Below are 22842 nucleotides of genomic sequence, written 5' to 3' on the forward strand. Positions count from 1 at the left end.
TAGAGTGAAACCCTACCTCAAAAAACAAAAAGAAAGAAAAGTTTAAATGACCAATAAATGCATGGAAAAAAAAAAACTATCCACCATCTTTAATCATCAGAAAAATACAAATCAAAACTACATTGAGATTCATCTCAGCCCAGTCAGAATACCTGTCATCAAGAGAGATGGCTTAATGGTTAAGGCACTTGTCTGCAATGCCAAAGCACCCAAGTTCGATTCTCTAGGTCCCACATAAGTCAGATGTACAGGATGGTGCATGTGTCTGAAGTTCAGGTTTGCAGCAGCTGAAGGCCCTGGCGTACCTATTCTCATTCATTCTCTCTCTCTCTCTCTCATAAGTAAATAATTTTCTTTTTTTTTTTTTTTGCTTATTTTTATTTATTTATTTGAGAGTGACAGACAGAGAAAGAGGCAGAGGCATACAGAGAGAGAGAATGGGCATGCCAGGGCCTCCAGCCACTGCAAATGAACTCCGATGCATGCACCACCTTGTGCATCTGGCTGACGTGCGTCCTGGGGAGTCGAGCCTCAAACCGGGGTCCTTAGGCTTCACAGGCAAGCGCTTAACCACTGAGCCATCTCTCCAGCCCAATAATTTTCTTTTTAAAGAAAAGAAAACAAGCAGCAGAGCTGGTTGTGGTATATCACACCTTGTGGGCTACAGAGTGAGCTACAGGTCAGCCTGGGCTAGAATGAGACCCTGCCTCAAAAATCACTTATCATCAAATGCTAGCAAAGATTCAGGGGTGGAGGACTGATAACCCTCATACACTGGTATGAACGTAATTAGCCCAGTCACTATGAAAATCAGTACAGAGGTGCCTCAGAAAACTAAAATTAGAACTACCATATCCAGCTATGCACTCCTGAAGGAACCTAAACCCAAATGCAGTAGCTACATGTGAGCCAGGCATCGTGGGATGTGCCACTAATCCAAGCACTCAGGACGCTGGGGCAAAAGGGTTGCAAGTGCAAGGCGAGCCTTTTATAGTGAGTCTCAGGCCAGCAGGGACTACACGGAAATCTTGCCTCAGTACAAAAAAATACCTGCACACCTGTGTTTATTGTGGTACTATTCACAATAGCCAAGTTGTAGAATCAGCTTAGGTACCCATCAAAAAAATGAATGTATAAAAAGTATACTATATAATGGATTTTTAATGTATTTTATCACATTTATTTACAAGAGAGAGTATGGGCACATCAGGGTCTCTTGCCACTGCAAACCAACTCCAGATGCATGTGCCGCTTTGTGTATCTAACTTTACATGGGCACTGGGGAATGAAACTCAGGCTGGCAGGCTTTACAAACAAGCACCTTTAACTGTTGAGTCGTCTCCCCAGCCCTGCAATGGAATCTTAATTCATCCATAAAAAGGAACACAGAGTCATTTGCAGGAAAATGGATGGAACTAGGGAATTATCAAGTAAAGCAAAACAGTATAGACAAATATTGCATGTTTTCTCTCATATGCAGAATCTAGATTTTAGAAAAGAAAACTCTGGGCTCGAGAGATGGCTCCACAATTAAGGTGTTTGCTTGCAAAGCCTAATGACTGGAGTTTGATTCTCCAATACCCACAGAAAGCCAGATGCACAAAGTGGTGCATGCCTCTCGGGTTTGTTTTCAGTGGCAGGAGGCCCTGGTACAGCTATTCATATTCTCTCTCTCTCAGCAAATAATAAATAAATAAATAATGTTTTTTAAAGACTCTGAAAGTAGAAGGGGACAATGTGTGAAAAGGAAAGGGACCAATGGGAGGGAGACAAGAAAGGGTAATGAGAGAATGTGTGATCAAAGTACGGTTTATCCATAAATGAAAAATAATCAGTAGTTCCCCAAATTATGACGGAGTCGCCAGGAAAGTTTTAAATAAGAGGAAATATCAGGAGGCATCACTTATAATGAAAGAATTACTCTGAAACTTTAGGTTCAGTGACAGGTCCCTAAATGCATATATAAACAGGATCATCTCATAAAATACACTTTTTTTTTTTTTGGTTTTTCGAGGTATGCTCTCACTCTGGTCCAGGCTGACCTGGAATTCACTATGAAGTCTCAGGGTGGCCTCGAACTCTCGGCGATCCTCTTACTTCTGCCTCCCGAGTGCTAGGATTAAAGGCGTACGCCACCACTCCCAGACAAAATACACTTCTTACTATGGGCTATAGTACAAAAAAAAAAAAAAAAATGAGAAACATCCCATTTAAGATATCTGATGAAAACCTAGTGGTTTGGAAAAATAATCACTCATAATGAAAATATTTAATTAAGGGTTGTGTGTCAGTTTTGCATTCTCCCTCTTGGTCCAACCCTGGGGGAACTCACTTTCCTGGCTAATCGTAGAGCACAGCTGTGCCCATGAAGCATCTAGGCAGTGTCTGGGGATTATAGGCTCAACTGCTCCCAGAACCCCACAGTGCAACCCCTCAGCAAAACCTTTAGCCTACACTGTCCTCTACACTCCCTTTCTAACCCTGGCTCCAGGTCCTCATTAGGTCACTTTGACTTATAGAATAGCACAAGCATTCTAAATGCATACGGACATATGCTTTAAACACAGCCTTTAACAGATGGGAACCAGAATCCCAAAGGGATAAAATATAATGTTCTGTGTCACAGAACTGCAGATTCTAAACTGAAGTCACCAAGTTGCCAGTCTCTAGGAGAGAGAGAGAGAGTGTGTGTGTGTGTGTGATTCAATTTGCAACATAGAAAAACTAGAAAATACAGAGTAGCAAAAGATTTTAAATATTTTTTACATTTTATTTAAGAAAGAGAGAGAGAAGAAGAAGATGATGAGCATTCCAGGGCCTCTAGATGCTGCAAGTGAACTCCAGGTGCATGCACTGTCTTGTGCATCTGGCTTTACATGGGTACTAGTGAATCAAACTCAGGTCCTTAGGCCTTACCAGCAAGTGCCTTAACCACTGAGACATCTCTCCAACCCGTATATGTATTTTTTAAAAATCAGGTCAGCAGGGCGCGATGGTGCACGCCTTTAATCCCAGCACTTGGGAAGCAGAGGTAGGAGGATCGCTGTGCGTTTGAGGCCACCCTGAGACTACAGAGTGAATTCCAGGTCAGCCTGGGCTAGAGTGAGACCCTACCTCGAAAAACCAAAAACAAATTAAAAAAATCAGGTGATATTTGATTGAGTTTTCAAATGCAAAACTCACGAAAGGCCAACTGTACATTGAATTAAACATGCACTATTATCCAATCACATGATTTTGTGATTTTGTTATTTTTCTATGCTGAGAACCAAACCCAGGCTTTGAGCTTGCTAGACACCCACTCTTCCCTAAGCTAAATCTCCAGCCCCCATTATCCAAACACACTGGATTTTTCCCCTGCTTTCACATATATACTGTGGTGGTTTGATTCAGGTGACCCCCATTAAAGTTAGGCGTTCTGACTGCTAGGTTCCCAGCTGATGGAGATTTGGGAATTAATGCCTCCTGGAGGCTGTGTGTTGTTGGGGGCAGGCTTATGAGTATTATAGCCAGCTTCCCCTTGCCAGTGTTTGGCACACAGTCTTGTTCCTGTTGTCCACCTTATGTGGGCCATTGACTGATGTCCACCTTCTGCTCATGGCCTTGTTTACCCTGCCATCGTGGCGCTTCCCTTCAAGTCTGTAAGTCAAAATAAACCTTTTTCCCACAAGCTGCTCTTAGGTCTATCCCTGTGTTGAAATAAATAAATAGAAATATTTAAATAAAAATAAAGGGCTGAGCTGCAGGGATGGCTTAGCGTTTAAGGCATTTGCCTGCAAAGCCAAAAGACCCAGTTTGGATTCCCCAGGACCCACGTTAGCCAGATGCACAAGGGGGTACATGCGTCTAGAGTTCGTTTGCAGTGGTTGGAGGCCCTGGCGCGCCCATTCTCTCTGTCTCACTCTCCCTCTTTCTCTGTCAAATAAATGAATAAATAAAGATAAAGGGCTGGAGAGATGGCTTAGCGGTTAAGGTGCCTGCCTGCGAAGCCTAAGAATTTATAGCAAAATCTCTAGGCCCCCAAGTACCCAGACACAGTGATGCAAGCACGCAATGTCGCATATGTGCCACAAGTGGGCGCACGCGTCTTGAGTTCATTCGTAGCAGGCTGAAGGTCCTAGCCCACCCATTCTCTCTTTAAAATAAAAATAAAATTTACATCATGACGACATATTTATAGCTTGCTTTTTTCATTAGTATGTGTGCATATTTTGAACATCTTTCCACATCAATAATTATAACCCAATGTGGGTTGGAAAGATGGCTCAGCAGGTAACCTGGGTTAAATTCCCCAGTACCTGCATGGAGCCATATACACAAAGAGGTGCATGTATCTGGAGTTTGTTTGCAAGAGGTCCTGTCCTCCCATATCTTCTCTCTCATTCTCTCCCTGTCTTCTTGAAAAACAAATATGTGTGTGTGTGTGTGTGTGTGTGTGTGTTTTGTTTTTTTCTAGGTAGGGTCTTGATATAGCCCAAGCTGACCTGGAATTATATTTTTTCTTTTAATTTTATTTATTTACTTATTTGAAGGAGAGAGAGAATGGGTGCACCAGGGCCTCCAATCACTGCAAACGAACTCCAGATGCATGTGCCACCTTGTGCATCTGGCTAATGTGGGCCCTGGAGAGTTGAACTGAGGTCCTTTGGCTTTGCAGGCACACACCTTAATCACTAAGCCACCTCTCCAGCCATATATATATTATTACAACTCAATGTTATATACTTAATCTTCCCTTGTTTTACCACTTAACTATTCCCACACTATCCAAATTTATTTCTAATTGAGAGGAGAAAGGATTTTTTTTATTTTTTTCAAGGTAGGGTTTTGCTCTAACCCAGGCTGACCTAGAATTCACTATTGCCATCTCAGGGTAGCTTCAGACTGACATAGTGATCCTCCTACCTCTGCCTTCTGAGTGCTGGGATTAAAGGTGTGCACCACCATGCCTGGCAAAGGGATTTTTAAATCACAATTTATTTTAATTATTCACTGAAGCATGATTTCCTAAATCATCTCAATAAACCTTTTCTAAAACCCTGTAAAAAAGTTACTGATTAAAGGAAATGTTCCTTAGATTTATATTTCAATTTCAAAACAAATTTAAAAATGGAAGAGGCATGTCTTTCCTTACCAGCTTCCTTTTTATCAAGAAGATGGGGTTCCTTGGTAATCATACATGGCAGGGTAGAAATATGTACCACTGTGGTACATACAAGCAATATTTCTGAAAAGAATATGTGGCTCATATCAAATGTGATATATATTAAAGTTTTGGGCTTTTTTGAAAAAGCATGGCTTCTTGACAAGTAATTGAAAAGTGTTTTGTTTTGGGGTTTTTTTGACAAGTTGTCTTTTATAGCCCACACTGGCCTAAAGCTTAGTATGCAATACATGGGGGCCTTGAACTCAACAGCAGTTACAAGTATGAGCCACCATGTATGGCCTTAAAAATATTAAGTATCCATTCTGTTCCATACAACTTGCTAAGCTAGAGGTAGATGTTGTGAGAGGCAAAACAAGCAGAGGGAGGTGACATTGATCAGATAATCACCCTGTTGAATATATGATGAGGAAGATGAGGTCTCCAAAGAGCATGATTCTGTAAGCACTCCATTCTGGACTGAAGTCAGCAGTGACTTCCCCAAGAAAGCAATACGTGAGCACTCCGGAAAGATGAATAGCCACTAATGGGAACTAGAGGGAGCATGCCAAATAAAAACTGAATCAGGGGGCTGGAGAGATGGCTCGGCGGTTAAGGCATTTGCCTGCAAAGCCAAAGGACCCAGGTTCAGTTCCCCAGGACCCATGTAAGCCAGCTGTATAAGGTGGCACATGTGTCTGGAGTTCATTTGCAGCGGCTGGAGGCCCTTCCCCTCCTCCTTTCTCTCTGTCAAATAAATAAATAATAAAATAGTTTTTTTTTAAGAAAAGACTGAAGCAGGGCTGGAGAGATGGCTTAGCAGTTAAGCGCTTGCCTGTGAAGCCTAAGGACCCCGGTTCGAGGCTCGGTTCCCCAGGTCCCACGTTAGCCAGATGCACAAGGGGTCGCACGCGTCTGGAGTTCGTTTGCAGAGGCTGGAAGCCCTGGCGCGCCCATTCTCTCTCTCTCCCTCTATCTGTCTTTCTCTCTGTGTCTGTCGCTCTCAAATAAATAAATAAATGAAAATTTAAAAAAAAAATTCCTTTAAAAAAAAAAAAAAGACTGAAGCAGAGCTAATGAAGTCAGAACACGGGGACAAAAAGGGAGGTCAGACTATACAAAGTCTTGTAGGCTCTGGTTAAAGGGACAGGTGTGGAGGCTTGCAGCTTCCAAAAAGTTGTATGAAGCCATTGAAAAAACTTCCAGTTGAAAACCAGGTGTGGTAGCGCACGCCTTTAATCCTAGCACTTGGGAGGCAGCGATAGGAGGATCACCATGAGTTCAAGGCCACCCTGAGACTACTTAGTGAATTCCAGGTCAGCCTAGGCCAGAGTGAGTCCCTACCTCAGAAAACCAAAATAGATAAATAAATAAATCCAGTTGAAATACGATGCTGAAATAGATGCACATCTCAATCAGTCTCTCTCTTTATAAAAAGGTATTTTTTTAATTTATTTGCAAGCAGAGAGATTGAGAGAAGACAGACAGAATAGGTGTTCCAGGGACTCCAACTGCTGCAAACAAACTCCAGATGCATGTATCATTTTGTGCAGACTGATTGAGATGGAGAAAGGATATGATGGAGAGTGGAGTTTCAAAAGGGTAAGTGAGGGGAGGAAGGGTATCACCATGGGGTATTTTTTACAATCATGGAAGTTGTTAATAAAATTTTTTTTTAATGTTTTTAAATACCTTCTTTTTTAAAGCTTCTACTTTTTTGCCTGCGCTATTGCAATAGCCTTCCATTTGTCTCTGTCTTTCCCTTTATCTACTGTCACCTTTCCACCCCCGCCCCAGCCAACTGAATATAGCTTCACACCCATCCCTTAAGATCCACTGTGCCCAGTAGTATGGTCTCTTGCTTTTGGGGGGAGGGGTATGTTGAGGTAGGGTCTCACCCTAGCCCACGCTCACCTGGAATTTACTCTGTAGTCTCAGAGTGGCCTCAAATTCACTGTGATCCTCCTACCTCTGCCTCCTGAGTGCTGGGACTAAAAGCCTATGCCTCCACATCCAGCCCTCATTCTGTATAAGTAACATAAAATTTGCCCATTTGAAGTGTAGAAGAAAATGACTTAACATTGTACAACCATCACCGCAATTCTGATATTAGAACACCTCATCACCAGTCAAATAAAACCTCTGCCCATTACCAGGCACACTTCATTACAGCCTTCCCTTGCCCTAGGGAAGCAGCCATCCGTTTCTGTCCCTACATGTGCTTATGCTGAACATTTCACATAACTGGAGTCATAGAACTTGTGCTCTTACATGAATATCTCCTTTCAAGACATCCCTGTAAAGCATATATAAGCTCTTTGCTTTTTTTTTAGGTAAGCCCAACAGTCTAGCCTTTTTTATGAGAGGCACAGAGAGAGAGAGAGAGAGAGAAAGAGAGAGAGAATTGGCGTGCTGGGGCCTCCAACCACTGCAGTCAAACTCCAGACACGTGCACCCCCTTATGAGCACCGGCAGCATTGTTCACTTGCGTCCCTGGGCATCTGGCTTACATGGGACCTGGAGAGTCAAACATGGGTCCTTGGGCTTCACAGGCAAGCACCTTAACCACTAAGCCATCTCTCCAGCCCAGTTCTTCACTTTTGTGGTAGAGAATATTCTACAAGTGACATTTGTTTACCCAGTCTTGTCCTCCTTTAGGTAGTTCTTGGCTTTTGTTTGATTTCTTGGAATGCTAAGATTTGAAAACTTGAGTGATCAGGTGCTATTCTGTCTTCTGTTTCCTGTGATGGGTAGGTAGTGCTTTGCACATGATACTGTTCAGTACCCCTTGATCAGAATGGATTTGGACAAGGTTAAAATGGGTTGTGCTCTGCTTAGAACAAGCATTCTTCAGATAACTTCCCGGAAGGTTCCTCAGACTAGGAAGTAGCAGACCAGCTTTGTGATGTGTCGCGTCATGTCCATACTTTCCAGTGCTGTTCTGTGGTCCTACAGAGAAAGACAAGGGTAACGTTTCTTTTTTAACCTATGTGGGACCTTTCTGGAACTGTGCAGAAAACCAAAGCTGAAAAATGTAGGAGTGACTTTGCCAAAGTTGTAAAAGACTCAAAAGTACTTACCACAGAGCTCGTAAAAGGCCAGCCTTCTGTGACAAAAGACCCAGAAAGAGGCATGCGGGGGGCGGTGGGGGGGGGGTGTTTGTGACCTTTACTACCTACACAAGAATTCAGGGTTTCTTGACTACCTGATTCGGGGATTGCCTAGAAATGGTTCATTCACACTGGCTTAGCAATTAGCCAGCATTTGATGAGGATTAGCCTTGGGTAGACTGTACATGTATTGTATCGAAGATTCTCACTTCAACCAGGAGGCTGAAACATGCTGAATCTTCTTGTAGAGGAGAGGAAATCGGGAGGTCCAAAGTCCCAGGACCTCAAAGTAACAGAGACCTGGGGCTCCTGGACCAAGTTATCTTTAGGACAGTAAGGAAGACAAACACACCATTTGACATAGGCAGAGTGCCTTCCACTTTCACTGGCAAGCCCTGTTTCTTTTCTTTCCTACATAAGGGGTGTATGCGTGCGTGCGTGCATGTGTGTGTGCGTGTGTAAGAGAGAGAGAAATCAGATGTAGAGCTCTATATGCACCGAAAAAGCTCTCTACTACTGAAATGTCTCCCCAGCCCAAGCTCATTTTCTTATGCCGTTCTCATGCCATCCTGGGGAAATAGGCTGAGTGGGTATCCCTCATCCCACAGATGGGAAAACCAAAGTCACATGGCCTATTTCAGAAGCAGAACCAAGGTCTTCTGACTCCGTAGCATATTACTTGGCGTGGCTATGCTACACCCCTGAGTTCTAGAAGGGGGCTGTTTCATAGTGCTTGCCTCTTCCGTGAATGGCTGAAACTGATTTTGTCTACAGAGCCATGGGGGTGTTGATGTCCAAGCGGCAGACAGTAGAGCAGGTGCAGAAGGTGAGCCTGGCTGTGTCTGCCTTCAAGGACGGGCTGCGAGACAGACCCTCCATCCGACGCTCAGGTGACCTGCCGGGGTCCCGCCGTGGCACCGTGGAGGGCTCGGTGCAGGAGGTGCAGGAGGAGAAAGAAGCCGAGTCGGGCACCCCAGTGGTGCAGGAAGACAGCAGTGTCCACCGCGCAGCCTGGGAGCGGCTCCGAGATGGCCGCGGCGTGGAGCCCGAGGAGTTTGACAGGACCAGTCGGTTCACGCCCCCTGCCTTCATCCGCCCCACCAGGAAGCTAGATGATGACAAACCTCCAGATATCTGCCTGGATCCCCGAGAAACCGTGAGTGTGCCATCGGAGCAGGAGCCCCAGCCTTTCTAAGACGCAAGGAGTGGGACAGGAAGACCTGAGTAGGTCTTGAGTAGACCTTGAGATGAGACTCGGAACCAGGAAGATAGAATTGAGTCCAGAAGAGGTCTTGATTTTGTTGTTTGTTTTTGCTTTTTTCTCCACAGAGGACTAGAGTGTGTGTCTCAGTGGTAGAATGCTTGGCTAGCATGAGCAAGGCCCTGTGTTCCATTCCCAGCACCACAAAAGGAAAAATTCCTTCAAGAATAAAAATATAACTTGTGGGGGCTAGAGGGATTGCTTAGTGGATAAGGCATTTGCCTGCAAAGCCAAAGGACCCAGGTTCAATTTCCCAGGACCCACATAAGCCAGATGTACAAGGTGGCACATGCGTCTGGAGTTCATTTGCAATGGCTTAAGGCCCTGGTGTGCCCATATTCATTCATTCATTCTCTCTCTCTCTGTCTTTCTCTCTCTCCCTTCCTCCCTCAAATAAATTTTTTTTTAAGTTTTTTTGGGGCGAGGAGTTTTTAGGATTTGTTTTTTCAAGGTAGGGTCTCACTCTAGCCCAGGCTGACCTGGAATTCACTATGGAGTCTCAGGGTGGCCTCAAACTCACGGCAATCCCCTTACCTCTGCCTCCCAAGTGCTGGGATTAAAGACGTGTGCCACCATACCTGGCTTAAAAAAAGTATTGTGTTTTTTTTTGGTTGTTTTTTTTTTTTTTTTAATATAAGCTGTATCTTGAGTTAGCCATAATGAAAGACTTGGCCTAGTGAGTGATAAGAAATGATACCATGGTTGGCCTTGCACTGACCCTCTCACCTGTGGGTTCTCAACCATGGATAGTGTTGACTCCTGTAAGGAAGCATTAGGAAATTTGGGGAGAGGGACTTGAGGAAAATCACAATTATTCGTGATTCCTACTAATACTTGTGCCAAGAAACCAGGAATGTTAAATATCATACAGTGCTTGGGACAATCCTTCAACAACAGATGCTCCTCTATTAAAATGCTAGCAGTACCCTTCTCAGAAAGTAGTCACAAAGGCTTGAGTACCTAGAAGAGACAGCTGGTTCTCACCCACCAGAAAGCAAGCTCTGGAACCTTTGTCATAGGCTTGTGAGATACCCGGTCCCATACGGGAGCCATAAAATTTTGCTGTTGGTACTTTCAAATCCTTGTTCAATCCTGCAATCTTTCACCAGGTTGTCAACGATGAGATGTGTGATATCTGTGAGGTGTGGACAGCTGAGAGCCTCTTCCCATGCAGAGTCTGCACCAGGGTTTTCCATGATGGCTGCCTGCGCCGCATGGGCTACCTTCAAGGGGATAGTGCAGCAGAGGTGACCGAGACAGCCCACACAGAGACAGGCTGGAGCTGCCACTACTGTGTGAGTCTGGACGGCATGGTCAGGGAATTGCTGCTCAGTAGAAAACAACATTGTTTCTGAAATCCCGCACTCAAGAGGCTGAGGGAGGAAGATTGCCATGAGTTTAAGGCTAGCCTGTGCTACAAAGTAAGTTCCAGGTCAGCTTGGGTTAGAATGAAACCATGCCTAAAATAACAAAAATAAAACTAATTCTGGGGGCTGTAGAGATGGCTTAGTGGTTAAGGTGCTTGCCTGCAAAGCCAAAGGATCCAGGTTTGATTTCCCAGGACCCACATAAGTCAGATGCACAAAGTGGTACATGCATCTGGAGTTCGTTTGCAGTAGTTGAAGGCCCTGGTGTGCCCATTCTCTCCCCCCCCCCCATATATATATAATCTGCCTCTGTCTCTCAAATGAATAAAAATATTTTTTTAAAAAAAGTAATTCTGGGGCTGGAGAGATGGCTTAACAGTTAAGCACTAGCCTGTGAAGCCTAAGGACCCTGGTTCAAGGCTCGATTCCCCAGTACCCACGTAAGCCAGATGCACAAGGTGGCACATGCATCTGGAGTTCATTTGCAGTGGCTGGAGGCCCTGATGCACCCATTCTCTCTCTCTCTGTCACTCTCAAATAAATAAATAAAAATAAACCAAAAGAAATGTTGATAAAAAGTAATTCTGATGCTGGAGAGATAGCTCAGCAGTTAAGGTGCTTGCCTGAAAAGCTTGACAGCCCAGGTTCAATTCCCCAGTACCCACATAAAGCCAGATGTACAAAGAGGTGCTTGCATCTGGAATTTGTTTACAGTGGCTGGAGGCCCAAGTGTGCCCATTCTCTCTGTCTGTCTCTCTCCTCTCTCTCTCTGCATGCAAATAAATAATTTCTAAAGTAATTCTGCTTAGAGCAGTGCTTTCTGTAAGAGTTTGTAGTTATCATTCATTATACTTATCTAGAGATCCTAATTACCTTACCTCAAGTTGAAGTGGATTCCATCACAGAAAAACTACTTAGTTCTCTGATCCTCCTGCGACCTGCTGTCTGACTAGTAGAAGCATTTATTCATCTCAGAAGTGATCATTATGTGACCGTAATAGCAACCCTGTATTGGTACAGAACTTTGCAAATTTGGTCTGGGGACATGGCTCAGTATAAAGGCAATTGCTTGTAAAGTCTTTGGGCCAAAGTTCAGTTCCCCACATGCATCTGGAGTTCATTGCAGTGTCAAGAGGCCCTGGTATGTCCATATTCATTCTAATTGCTCTCACTCACTTGTTCTCTCTCTCATAAATAAAATAAAACATTTTAAACAAACTTTGCAAATCATATATAAATTCTTTCTGACTTTTCATGAAAGGAAGAATCTAAAAGTTTCCACTGAAAGCCAGATTCATAGCCATTTATCACCATACCTAAACAAAACTGAGATCTTTGCTCCTCTGCTGTCTCTGACTTCAGCGTAAAGTGTATCAGATGACTGGCCTCTTCTTCCTACTGTCGCTTTCCAACTCTGTGGCTCATCCATAAAATGGAGTATAGGACAGTCATTTTTAGCTACTTAAATGCCTTCCCCCAGAGTGTATCAGTTACCCTGCTCTGTGATCTTCTCTAGTACAAGGTAGACACGTGTGCACGTGCGCACGCACGCGCACACACACACACACACACACACACACACACACGGTCCCATACACATACACGTTAGCACCACTGCAGAGCTGTCACCCTTTTCACTTACAGCAGCTCTTGTCACCTGTGTGCTGCCAGCATGGGACCAGGTTGCAGGTGTCTCTTTCCCATCTTCTAGGAATGCCCAGCTTCCTGCTTCCTGGCGGTTCTACCACCATTACCACCACCCTCCACCAGGCTTTTCACAAAAGCTTCATTCCTTTCTCTTCCTTCCTTTCACCATGAGACTCACCAAAAGAATTCCATCGCTTCCTTAGGGCTTGTCAATCACCTATAGTCTGACTTCTGGAGTCATCGTCCCTGTAAACTGCCTCTTACTAAAGTCACCAATGATGGAATTATCAAGTTCAGTGACCTTTTCCCAGGCACCTTCTTATTTAACCTTTCTAAATAAAGTGCCTAGCACTTCTTTACATTCTCCCCTTTTTCTTAGAATTTGAGTATTTATGGAATTTATTACGAAATATGAAAACTGGAGAAATAAAATCCCACCACACTTGCATGGCCACTGGGAGCACACATTGTGCATCAGCCTCTTCTTGGTACCCAGCACCCTCTTTTCTAGTGATTTTCTTACAGCCTTCTTTCTGACTATTCTTTCTCCGTTTTTCAGTGTCTCTTTGTTTTTGTTTTTTTTGTTTTTCAAGCCTAAGTCTTGCTGCAGCCTAGGCTGACCTGGAATTCACCATGTAATCTCAGGGTGGCCTCAAACTTGTGGCAAGCCTCCTACCTCTGCCCCCCCCCCAAGTACTGGGATTAAAGGTGTGAGTCACCATGCCCCACTTTGATTTTTCAATGTCCTTAGGTTAAGTTTGTTTGTTTGTTTTTAGAGGCAGGGTATCATGTAGCCCAGGCTGGCCTTGAACTTACTATGTAGCTGAGGCTGACTTTGAACTTCTGATCTTCTTGCCTCCACCTCCCCAGTACCACCACCCCAGGTTTTATGCAGTTCTGAGAACTGAAAGGAGGCTTTGCGTGCTAGGGAAGCACTCTATCCACTAAACTAGATCCTCAGTCCAAATGCTCTTTTTGGGGGTCTCCCTTCTAAACCCTGGTATTCCTAGGGTTCTGTGGCTAACACTTTTTGTCACAGTGCATTCTTTCTTTCTTCGAGTGATTCCATCCTATACCCACCATCAAAACCCTAATGACTCCTGCATCTATGTTTCCAGGCTTAAATTTCCTATCTCGTACGCTTATCCATCTTGATGTCTCGCTGGCACTTCATGCTCATCAGAAAGTCCCTGAATGAAGTCACCTTTCTCCTTACACCTTCTCTTCCTCCATTCCTTATCTCTGTGAATAGTATGATCATCCCCCAGTTTCCCAGTCCCAGCTCTTTCCTCATCCTCATCTCTCACATACTTTAAGTCACTCAGCCGTGTGCATGTCTCTGATATCTTTCACATCCCTCCACGCTCCCCTTTTCTCATGAGTTTCACCACTCATTTTTTTTTGCTTCTCTGTAACAGCCAGCTCACTTTTCTCCATGCTTCCAGACTCTGTAATCCATTTTTCGGCCACAGTTAGATATCTGACTCCAGCACCCTCTATTTAAAGACCTTTCTATGCCTCCCCTTTTCTCTTAGCATAAAGGTCTAAGTTAAGGGATTCAATCACGGGCATTTCAGGAGCTTCATGATGCCTGATCTCACTCTTCTTCCTACGCCCACACTCACACGCAGCCGTCACACTGAGGGTCTCAGTGCTGGGCGCGCACCATTGTGCTCAGCGCCTGCTGGTTGTGCGGCCCATGTTTCATGAAAGAATAGTTTGAGTTCTTTGTGAAGTGAATTGTCATGAAATATAACTTCTGCTCTTTGCTGGTATTTTAGGGGGAAAGTGAACCAACTATTACATAGAATATTTGCTAGTATAAAGACTGCATAGCACTACTAACAAAACAAGATATCAATGCTTTTTTGTAATTAAAACTTCTGTGGCATCACAGAAAAAGTCATTTGGTTTTAGAAACCTTGTTATGGTGACATCTCTCAAAACTATTCTGGGCACATTTAAAGTGGTATAACCCACTAGATGCAGAGCTATAATTAAAATGCTATTAAAAATAAAAATCTCTGGGCATGGTGGTGCACACCTTTGATCACAGCACTCAGGAGGCAGAAGTAGGAGGATTGCCGAGAGTTCGAGGCCACCCTGAAACTACATAGTGACTCCTTAGGTCAACTGAAAGGATAATTTGAAACCCAATAATAATTTAACAAAGAGATTGAGAAAGAAGCAGGCTAAGCTGTGAGCAAGTCATTCTCCCTTCTCATGCCTTAGTACCCCTTGACTGAGGGTGGGAGGCTTGTTGATGTCTCCTTCCAGTTGAAACGCTGCCTCCATCCTTCCAGCGCCCTGGCTTTTCTTTGTGAGTAGTGTGTGTGGCCACTGACTCGACTTCTCACCTTTTTCAGGACAACCTCAACTTGCTGCTTACCGAAGAGGAGATGTACAGCCTCACGGAGAACTTTCAGCAGTGCAAAGTCATTCCTGGTAAGGCTGGCCAGTGCAGCTGGGGGGAAGAGGGGTCAGCAGACTCCCCTTCCATCCTTTCTAGGAATGGACTGTTAAGGAAATATTTTGGAATTTGGGAAGTTGGGGGGTAAATGGATACTTGATACTTGTCCTGAGCTGGTAACCAGCAGAAGCCCCCGCCCCCACCACAGCTCCCCTAGGCATTTCTGGCCATAAGAGGCAAAGGCTTGACAAGCCTCGGGCTGTGGAGGCAAAGGGTGGCCTGGAAGGTACCCAAGGCTGAGGAAGGGTGGACATGGCCAACAAGGGGTGCCTCCCACAGATTGCTCCCTGACACTGGAAGACTTTCTGCGCTACCGCCACCAAGCAGCAAAGCGGGGGGACAGTAACAGGGCCCTGAGTGATGAGCAAGAAGAGCGGGCAGCCCGCCAGTTTGCAGCTCTGGACCCTGAACACCGAGGCCACATAGAGTGGCCTGACTTCTTGTCCCATGAGTCCCTCCTACTTCTGCAGCAGTTGCGTCCCCAGGTAAGGGGTAGCTGGGCTGAATGACCATGGGATACGGGGTGACAGAGGCCCAAGAAGCATGCTGGGAAGGTCGGGTCAGCACGGGGTACTATCAGGAGTTCCAGCTCCGTTCACTGACAGGAGATGAGTACCCAGGCAGGGGAAGCTGCCCGGTGAAAGTTGGTTGGCACTGGCCTCCCTTGAAAATAAATGGTGGGCTATGAGAAAGGCTCCGGGAACTTCGAAGGGAGGTGGCAGAGGTTGTGTAATAGAAGCAGAAGCCTCTATACTTCGAGAGTTCACAAGACTTTTTCACCATCAAGACTTAACTTACCTCTTCTTCTCCAGAATTCTCTGCTGAGGCTTCTGACAGTCAAGGAGCGGGAACGAGCCCGCGCCACCTTCTTGGCACGGGGCAGTGGGAGCACCATCAGTGAGGCGGAGTGCCACCGTGCCCAACACTCCTGGTTCTGCAAACAGCTAGCAGAGGCCTCTTCCTGCAGCGTCAGGTCCGCTCCTCCCTGCCCCTGCCCCACCTGGCCCCCTCCTCCATTCTGCACGCTGGGAGCCCTTGGTGTTGCCACTGCTTCCTTCTTTCTCCTGCCAGCATCCGGAAGGTCCCCCTGTGCCTTAGGTAGAGGACAGCGACTCTGCGGACAGCACATAGGCCCACCCCTGCCCTCAACTCTGTGCTGCCCCCTGGCAGGAAAGTCTGGACAGACATGTCCAAAGCCATGGGTTCCCCAGAGTTGGAGAGGGGACAGGCCTCTCACTGCACCATTCCTAACCACCTGTCCCTGTGCCCAGCAGCATCAGCCACGTGGGCCCCATAGCAGACAGCAGCCCAGACAGCAGCCGCAGCAAGAGTCAGGATAAGGCCCTGCCACCTGCGGAACAGGAGTCCAGGTGAGCCGAACTTCCTCATCCGACTGTCTGTATCCACCACTGTCGCAGCACAGACATACAAGCGAGGGGAGGTGTCATCACTACCACTCCAAAATAGCAAAAGTGTCCACCCTAAAAACCAAGAGGGCACATTTGACCTGGACTCCAGGGCTAGCCAGCTGATCTGCTAGCTTGCTGGCATAGCTAGCTGTACCCATGTCAGGCACAGGCCAAGCTTCCCTGAGTGTCATCCAGCCCAAGCCATACTGCCTCTAGGATTGGGTTTCATGGATGTTCAGGCTCTGTTGTTTTTTTTTCCCCTCTGCAGATCTGTGGACTGGCCCACCTTCCTGAGAGAGAATGTCATCTATATCTTGGCCGCTCGCCCAAACAGCGCAGCCATTCACCTAAAACCCCCAGGATAGTGTGGGGCAGAGAAGCTCGGTTCGGGGATGGTGGCATCCTCTCCTTCTTTTCCTTTTTCTTTCCTCTACCAACCTCTGGCACTGAGACTCATGGGAATGGGGCACTGCCAGCATCTTAATTTGTCATTAAGTTTTATGGCACTGAAATCACCATTCCCCTCACAACAGAGGCATTGCCACAAGGAGAAACCCAGGGAGCTGTGGCATCATCCATGACTGAACCCACCTCCTGCCCTCACATCATAAAACTGTACCTTGCCACCACATGCATACATGTGTGTACGTGCACACACACATTCACATACATGCCTAGATGTCCATACCTTCAAACATGTACTTTTTTCAGTTGAAAAAGAACCTAAGTCCCTTTGTGAAACCCCTAGTATAGATGAGGGGGTCTATACTCACTCCTTCTATCAGTCAGTTCTGATTTCCAGTAGGAATAAGAGGGCATATCAGACTCCCATCCCTCCAGGAGAAGTGAGGGGCTCCTCTATCCACACTGAGACCCCTTTCTGTGGTGGGCCACTATTACTAGGAAGTGTCTATATTCCTTGATGGGGTGTAAGAACAGTTGAAAATCACCCCTGAAGTTTATACTTAAACTCTAATTCTTCATGACACACAAGGCAACTAGCTTGTGGAATCCTGGAAAGGGGGGAGGAAGCCTCTTCCAGAGTCTCAGAATTCTGGGGACCTCAACCAGATCATATAAGTCCAAAAGTCTTTAACAAAAAAAGCAAAACCAACATGAACCTCCTGGCTCCTGTTTTTCTAATTGCAGCTTATGGCCCAAAGCTCAAGGGACCTGAGCAGAGCAAGTACACTGACAAGAGTCTGTTAGATGCTTCAAGTCAGCTGCTACAGAGATCAGTAAGGACACCATCTGCATGAGAGGAGAGGAGAAGGCTCATGCGTTTCCAGTTTTCCAGCTCAACTCAACCGTAGACCTGAAAAAAAATAATGTGCCATTATGTGGAGACCAGAACCAGCCTCTTCCACTGCACAAGGGAGAACGGTTCTGCAGAAACCCTAAAGGGACTCCTTACAGCCGTCCTGACAGAATGGCTGGACAAAAACAGGCTTGGAAGATTTGTATCTCAACTCTCAGCGGAGACCCCCCGTGAAGCCTCACGAAGCTCGTTGCTGAGCTGTGGCCTCCATTGCTGCTTCTCTCAACTGTTTACTGCGTGGCGTTCCCCTCCATGCTGAGGCCGGGGCGTGGCCTGGGAGAACTTCGTGGCCAAGCACAGAGTGCCACAAGTGCACCCAGCCTGGCTTGCAAGACTTGCCCCAGCCCACAACCCAGTTCTCATCAAGTTCTGAAGTCAGTGCATGGAGAGGGTCAGCCCTGGCCCTAGGGATCCAGGTTCCAGATTTCTGTTTCCACCCACATGGTTTAGATGTAGCCGGATCTAACTACCAAGAGTTATTCGAGAAGGAGTTGAGCTAAGCCACGCAGAAGCTTGTATTATTCCTTTGCTCGAGGCACTTGTATTAAATTGGATGCTTACCAAAGAGAGAGCATACCACTCGGCATGAAAGTTCTCAAAGGAAAGTGGGGCTTGGTAAGAGCCCTGTCTAGGCTCTTCCTGTAGGAATGCTCTGACCTACAAGCAGGGTGGTCAACTGCTTCAGATGGATTATTTTTAGTAATATTTATTTATTTATTTATTTAAGAGAAAAACAGAGACAGAGAGTATGGGCACATCAGGGCCTCTAGCCACTACAAACAAACTCCAAACATATGTGCTACTTTGTGCATCTGGCTTTATGTGGATACTAGGAAATCAGTCCTGGGCTGTCAGGCTTTGCAAGCAAGCGTCTTTAACCACTGAACCATTGAGATGGATTATTCAGAAATGAAATAAAGCAAATAGGAGAGACAAAAAGTAAGTTCATATGTATGGCACTGAACATTTTGAAACCCAGGGCTTTTTCAAATTCCTCAGCCATACTTCTGACTGGTCAATAAGAGGTATCATTATTAAATCCAGTCAGGGAGGAGGAAGATTAAAGTGCATTAAACACAAGAGCTCTTGCTTTTCCTCTCTTCTCAAGTCACCCTCAATGCCAGTGGCTATGGGCTGCTGAATTTCATAGACAAGACATTTCGAGTAGAGAGATAAGCTCTGGGCTTTGAGAGCTGAACAGTTGTGTGGTTTTGTTTTGTTTTGTTTTGTTTTGTTTTGTTTTCCCCTCCTGCCTCCTCATTAGTCACAGGGATTGGAAGTTCACCTTCTTGCTCCCTGATCCTTCACAGACACGATGATGCCTACTGCTTTGGAGTTACTCTTGCTTGCTCTCTGTGGGTGAGTGGTGAGAGATTAGGGGTCACACCAGATCAGCTGGTTCCCAAGGCCTTCAGCGCCAGTCCCACAGTTTGTCTACAGTGGGAGCAGGCCCACTGGAATCACCTCTCTCCCTGTCCCAGGACTTTAAGCTTCCTTGGGGGTAGGGGGACAAGGCATGGCTGCTGCAGAGGGTCTGAGGATACCACCCTCAGCTAAGGATGGAGGTTCCAGTCCCACAGTCCTGGGAAGCAGAAATCACACAGGAGGAGCAACAGCTTCTCATAAGCATCTGGCTTTGGACCAAAGGGGGGGGGCCCACTGCTCCCCAGTATAGAGTTGCAGAAGCCCCATCCCAACTCCTCTGCCCAGAACCTTCCTTTGCAATGTGCTGATCACTGGAGCCCTCTGCAGTATGTATAGAGAGATTCACACTTCCATCAACTTAGTGAGACACATTCCCTTTTCAAGCCTTTCCATCACTGTGACTGTCTGAAATTCTTCCAAGTCTACAAATTAGTGGCTGGCTCTGATGGAGATATGAGAAAATGTTTCAGTCTTTTCCTCTTGGCTGCCAAAAATTGAGCTCAGTGCTTTTCCCAAACACCACCCACCCTAACCTCCAACCAAGAGAGGCTTGGGTTAAACACGTGCTCCTCCAGTGACCACTGACCTAAGCCTGGCTTTCACCTAGAAGTCCTCTCCTCCATGCTCGCATTAAAATAAGAGGCATCTGGATGACAAAGCAGGGCTTCAGGGACAGTCCCTGAGAGAGTGGCTTAGCCACATCACCCCTCTGGGTCTGCTCCTTAGCTCTCCCAAAGCCACATTTCCCCAGCAGAACATTTGAGCCTTTGGTACCCCGGGGATGAAGCAGTTTACTCCTGCCCAGATACAGATCCAGCACTCTCTCTCTCAAGTGCCCTTCCTTTGAGGTCAGCAGCAGAAGCCATGAATAAATTGCCTCTTTCTACCCTCAGCCCAAGCAATGGGCTGGCAGGGCAGACACCTGCCTTTCTGGCCCTGGCGCCCCATCTGAGGTGTCACATGGGCTTCATTTAAGTGGCCAAGTCTTGGGGCTCCCCCATTCCTACCATCAGTATGGGAAGCACAGAATTAAACTGCCTAGGAAGAGGGCACTTCAATGGGGAGTGAGCTCTAGAGTCGTGCCCAAGCTTCAACTCAAAGCACAACTGCAACAGGTATCACGGCTTCAGCAAGAGTGGGAAGTTTGCTGTCAGGGCCTGGAGCCGCCACGACCACTGCAGAGCCAAGAGTAACTCTAGGCACAAAGATTGAACTGACAGCACACTCTAGCATTCCCGCAAGCACGTCCCCTTCAAACCAGCGGAGCAAAGAAAGACAAATGTGGACGCTCATGTATTTCTTAACACTGGGGATAAATTCTAAGAACTGCCATTACGGAATTTCTTCATAGCGTACACAAACCAAGACAGCTGTGATGTGACTAGGCAATATAATCTTCTATAGGACCACCATCATACATGTGATGCATTGTTGTTGGTCAAAATGTCCTATGTGGCACATAACTGTTCTGTTGTTGGCACTAAAAGGCGTAACAAACGATGTCAGAATTTCAGGGCATGTTGGCAGCACCTGTAACCATATAGTCCCTTTTTAACCCACTATTTACAGTGGAATAAAATTGCTATTCTCGTCTTGCCACTTAGTTTGAATTTTCTTGAAATGTTTTTCTGGGCACCTAACTGGAGCCCAGACAACAGAGATCTCCTTGAGTGGGCAGGATCGGTGGTGCATCATGCCTGTTTGCACAGCTCAGCCCCGAATAGGGTGGGGCTGGGCATTCTTCCTGCCGATGCTTGCCTCCTGCCACTATTTTTGGCAACCTTAAAAGGAAAAGAATATGAACAGGTTACAGAATTCCTATTACGCCAACACTTGAGAAAAAGCTGCTTCCGTCTGGGCCACATGCCTCAATGACCCAGAGCATGGAGAAGTAGGTCAGGTGTCATCTGGTCCAATGAGTAAGAAATCCAATCACATTTCAGTTTGGACTGGAAAAGAGATGGCCTTTTCCTATCAATGGTGAACAAGGCCTTCAAGTGTAGCCTCCAGCCATGAAAGTATGACCCCGATCTGTCTCCCAGCCAAACACAGGCTGTGAGGGAGTCTCTGTGAGCACTCGATTAGCGGTGGAGGATCTAATGCCCTCTGGTCCCTCATGCCTTTCCCATGCACTTCTCTGCTGCAGGTAACTTGACAGTGAACAGAGGGGAACATCCCCACCCTGTCTTCCTGTCTGTCTATAGCTGCATGCTCCTCCCTGTGACTCAGCCTTCACAGCACTCCCAGAAGGAGCTCCCAGAGGCTGGGCACCGCAAAAATCATAATAAAGAGATTGTGATGCTGTTTCTGCTTCCTGTTGTTTGGGGAACCACCTATTTCTCTAGGGTTTCCCATCAGTGACCAACTCCTCTATCTGTGGACAAGACAGGACATTGTGGCCACCAAGAGCAGAGCGCACTTTAGTGCTCTTTCTAGAACATTTTTAAATTAATTTACTTATTTGCAAGGAGAGAGGAGAGAGATAGAATGGGCACACCAGGCCTCTAGCCACTGTGAACAAACGCCAAATACATGCGCCACTTTGTGCATGTTTGTGGGCACTGGGGAATTGAACCTGGGTCATTAGGCTTTGCAGGCAAGCACCTTAACCACTAAGCCATTTCTCCAGCCCTCTTTCTAGAGCTTTTCTGGCCCTGACCTTTACTAGAGTCAAACGATAAGTGTAGTAGAGGATTCCCACACCTCCAAGTACAGAGACAAAGCTATCCCACATCCACTCCAGCTACGGGAGGGAAATGGAGGCCCTGAAGGGAAGACCCCTCTGAAGAAGTAACGAGGTCTCCCAGCCTATAACGCTAACTACCACCTTCCTCGTCACCAAAGGTCACTTGTAGAGATGTCCACTTCCTGCTGGGTCATAAAGTAGAATGGTTAGCTCTCTTCTGGCATCTTCCTGGTGTGAGAGTTCCCTCTTGGTTTTTACAAATTATTTTACTGTGATGTCATAGGGCTGGGGAAAACTCAAGTCTAGAAAGGAAGTTGGAGGTTCATTTGCCTGAAGAAAACAAGTTCCTATTAGGAGGGAAAACTCTAGGCTACAGATTAGATGCTGACACAAACTCCAACAACTCTGTACAGGGGCTGGTGGTGGAGGACGTAGTTTGCTGGTTGCTGGTAGAGCAATTGCCCGACCTGCACAAGGCCTCAGGCTCAACCCCCAGCACTACAAAAACAAAAAAACTACTGAGATTTCTATTGCACGTGAGAAAAGTGAGGAACAGAAGTCATATTTCTCAAGGTTACATAGTCATACAGGAAGGGAGAGAAACAGCTAAGGTCATCTGTCTTCAGTGGCCATGTTCTTAAGCCTCTTTTTTTTTTTATTTCAGTTTTTTGAGGTAGGGTCTCACTCTAGCTCAGGCTGACCTGGAATTCACTCTAGTCTCAGGGTGGCCTTGAACTCACAGTGATCCTCCTACCTCTGCCTCCCGAGTGCTGGGATTAAAGGCGTGCGCCACCACACCTGGCTTTAAGCCTCTGTGTGTGAGCTGCCTGTCAGTGTACCTGAAGGCGCATACTGCAGTGCAGTCTAGCGCCTCTCCTCCACGCCTAGAAATAGACCCAGGCAGGGATCCAAGCCTGCAACCATGTCACAGATGTCTCACCACCTGGAGTTTCCCATGGGCTGTGGGGTCTCCATCACACTCAGAGGCAGCCTCATGACATCACGT

At 46.2% G+C, this 22842-nt stretch overlaps 1 protein-coding gene across 2 annotated transcripts in view; it reads left to right on the forward strand.

The window, feature by feature from the left end:
* Positions 1–17527, forward strand: part of Phf24 (PHD finger protein 24) — a 30764-nt gene extending 13237 nt beyond the window's left edge. For both annotated transcript variants that reach the window (XM_045141680.1, XM_004658352.2), the window contains exons 2-8: positions 9028–9409; positions 10624–10809; positions 14895–14973; positions 15278–15483; positions 15811–15971; positions 16273–16368; positions 16676–17527. In XM_045141680.1, the coding sequence (XP_044997615.1) occupies positions 9032–9409; positions 10624–10809; positions 14895–14973; positions 15278–15483; positions 15811–15971; positions 16273–16368; positions 16676–16772 (1203 nt within the window). In that variant the 5' untranslated portion in view covers positions 9028–9031 and the 3' untranslated portion in view covers positions 16773–17527. The remainder of the gene's footprint in view (positions 1–9027; positions 9410–10623; positions 10810–14894; positions 14974–15277; positions 15484–15810; positions 15972–16272; positions 16369–16675) is intronic.
* The last annotated feature ends 5315 nt before the right edge of the window (positions 17528–22842 follow it).

This window comes from Jaculus jaculus, chromosome 1, assembly GCF_020740685.1.
Source record: "Jaculus jaculus isolate mJacJac1 chromosome 1, mJacJac1.mat.Y.cur, whole genome shotgun sequence".
NCBI lineage: Eukaryota > Metazoa > Chordata > Mammalia > Rodentia > Dipodidae > Jaculus > Jaculus jaculus.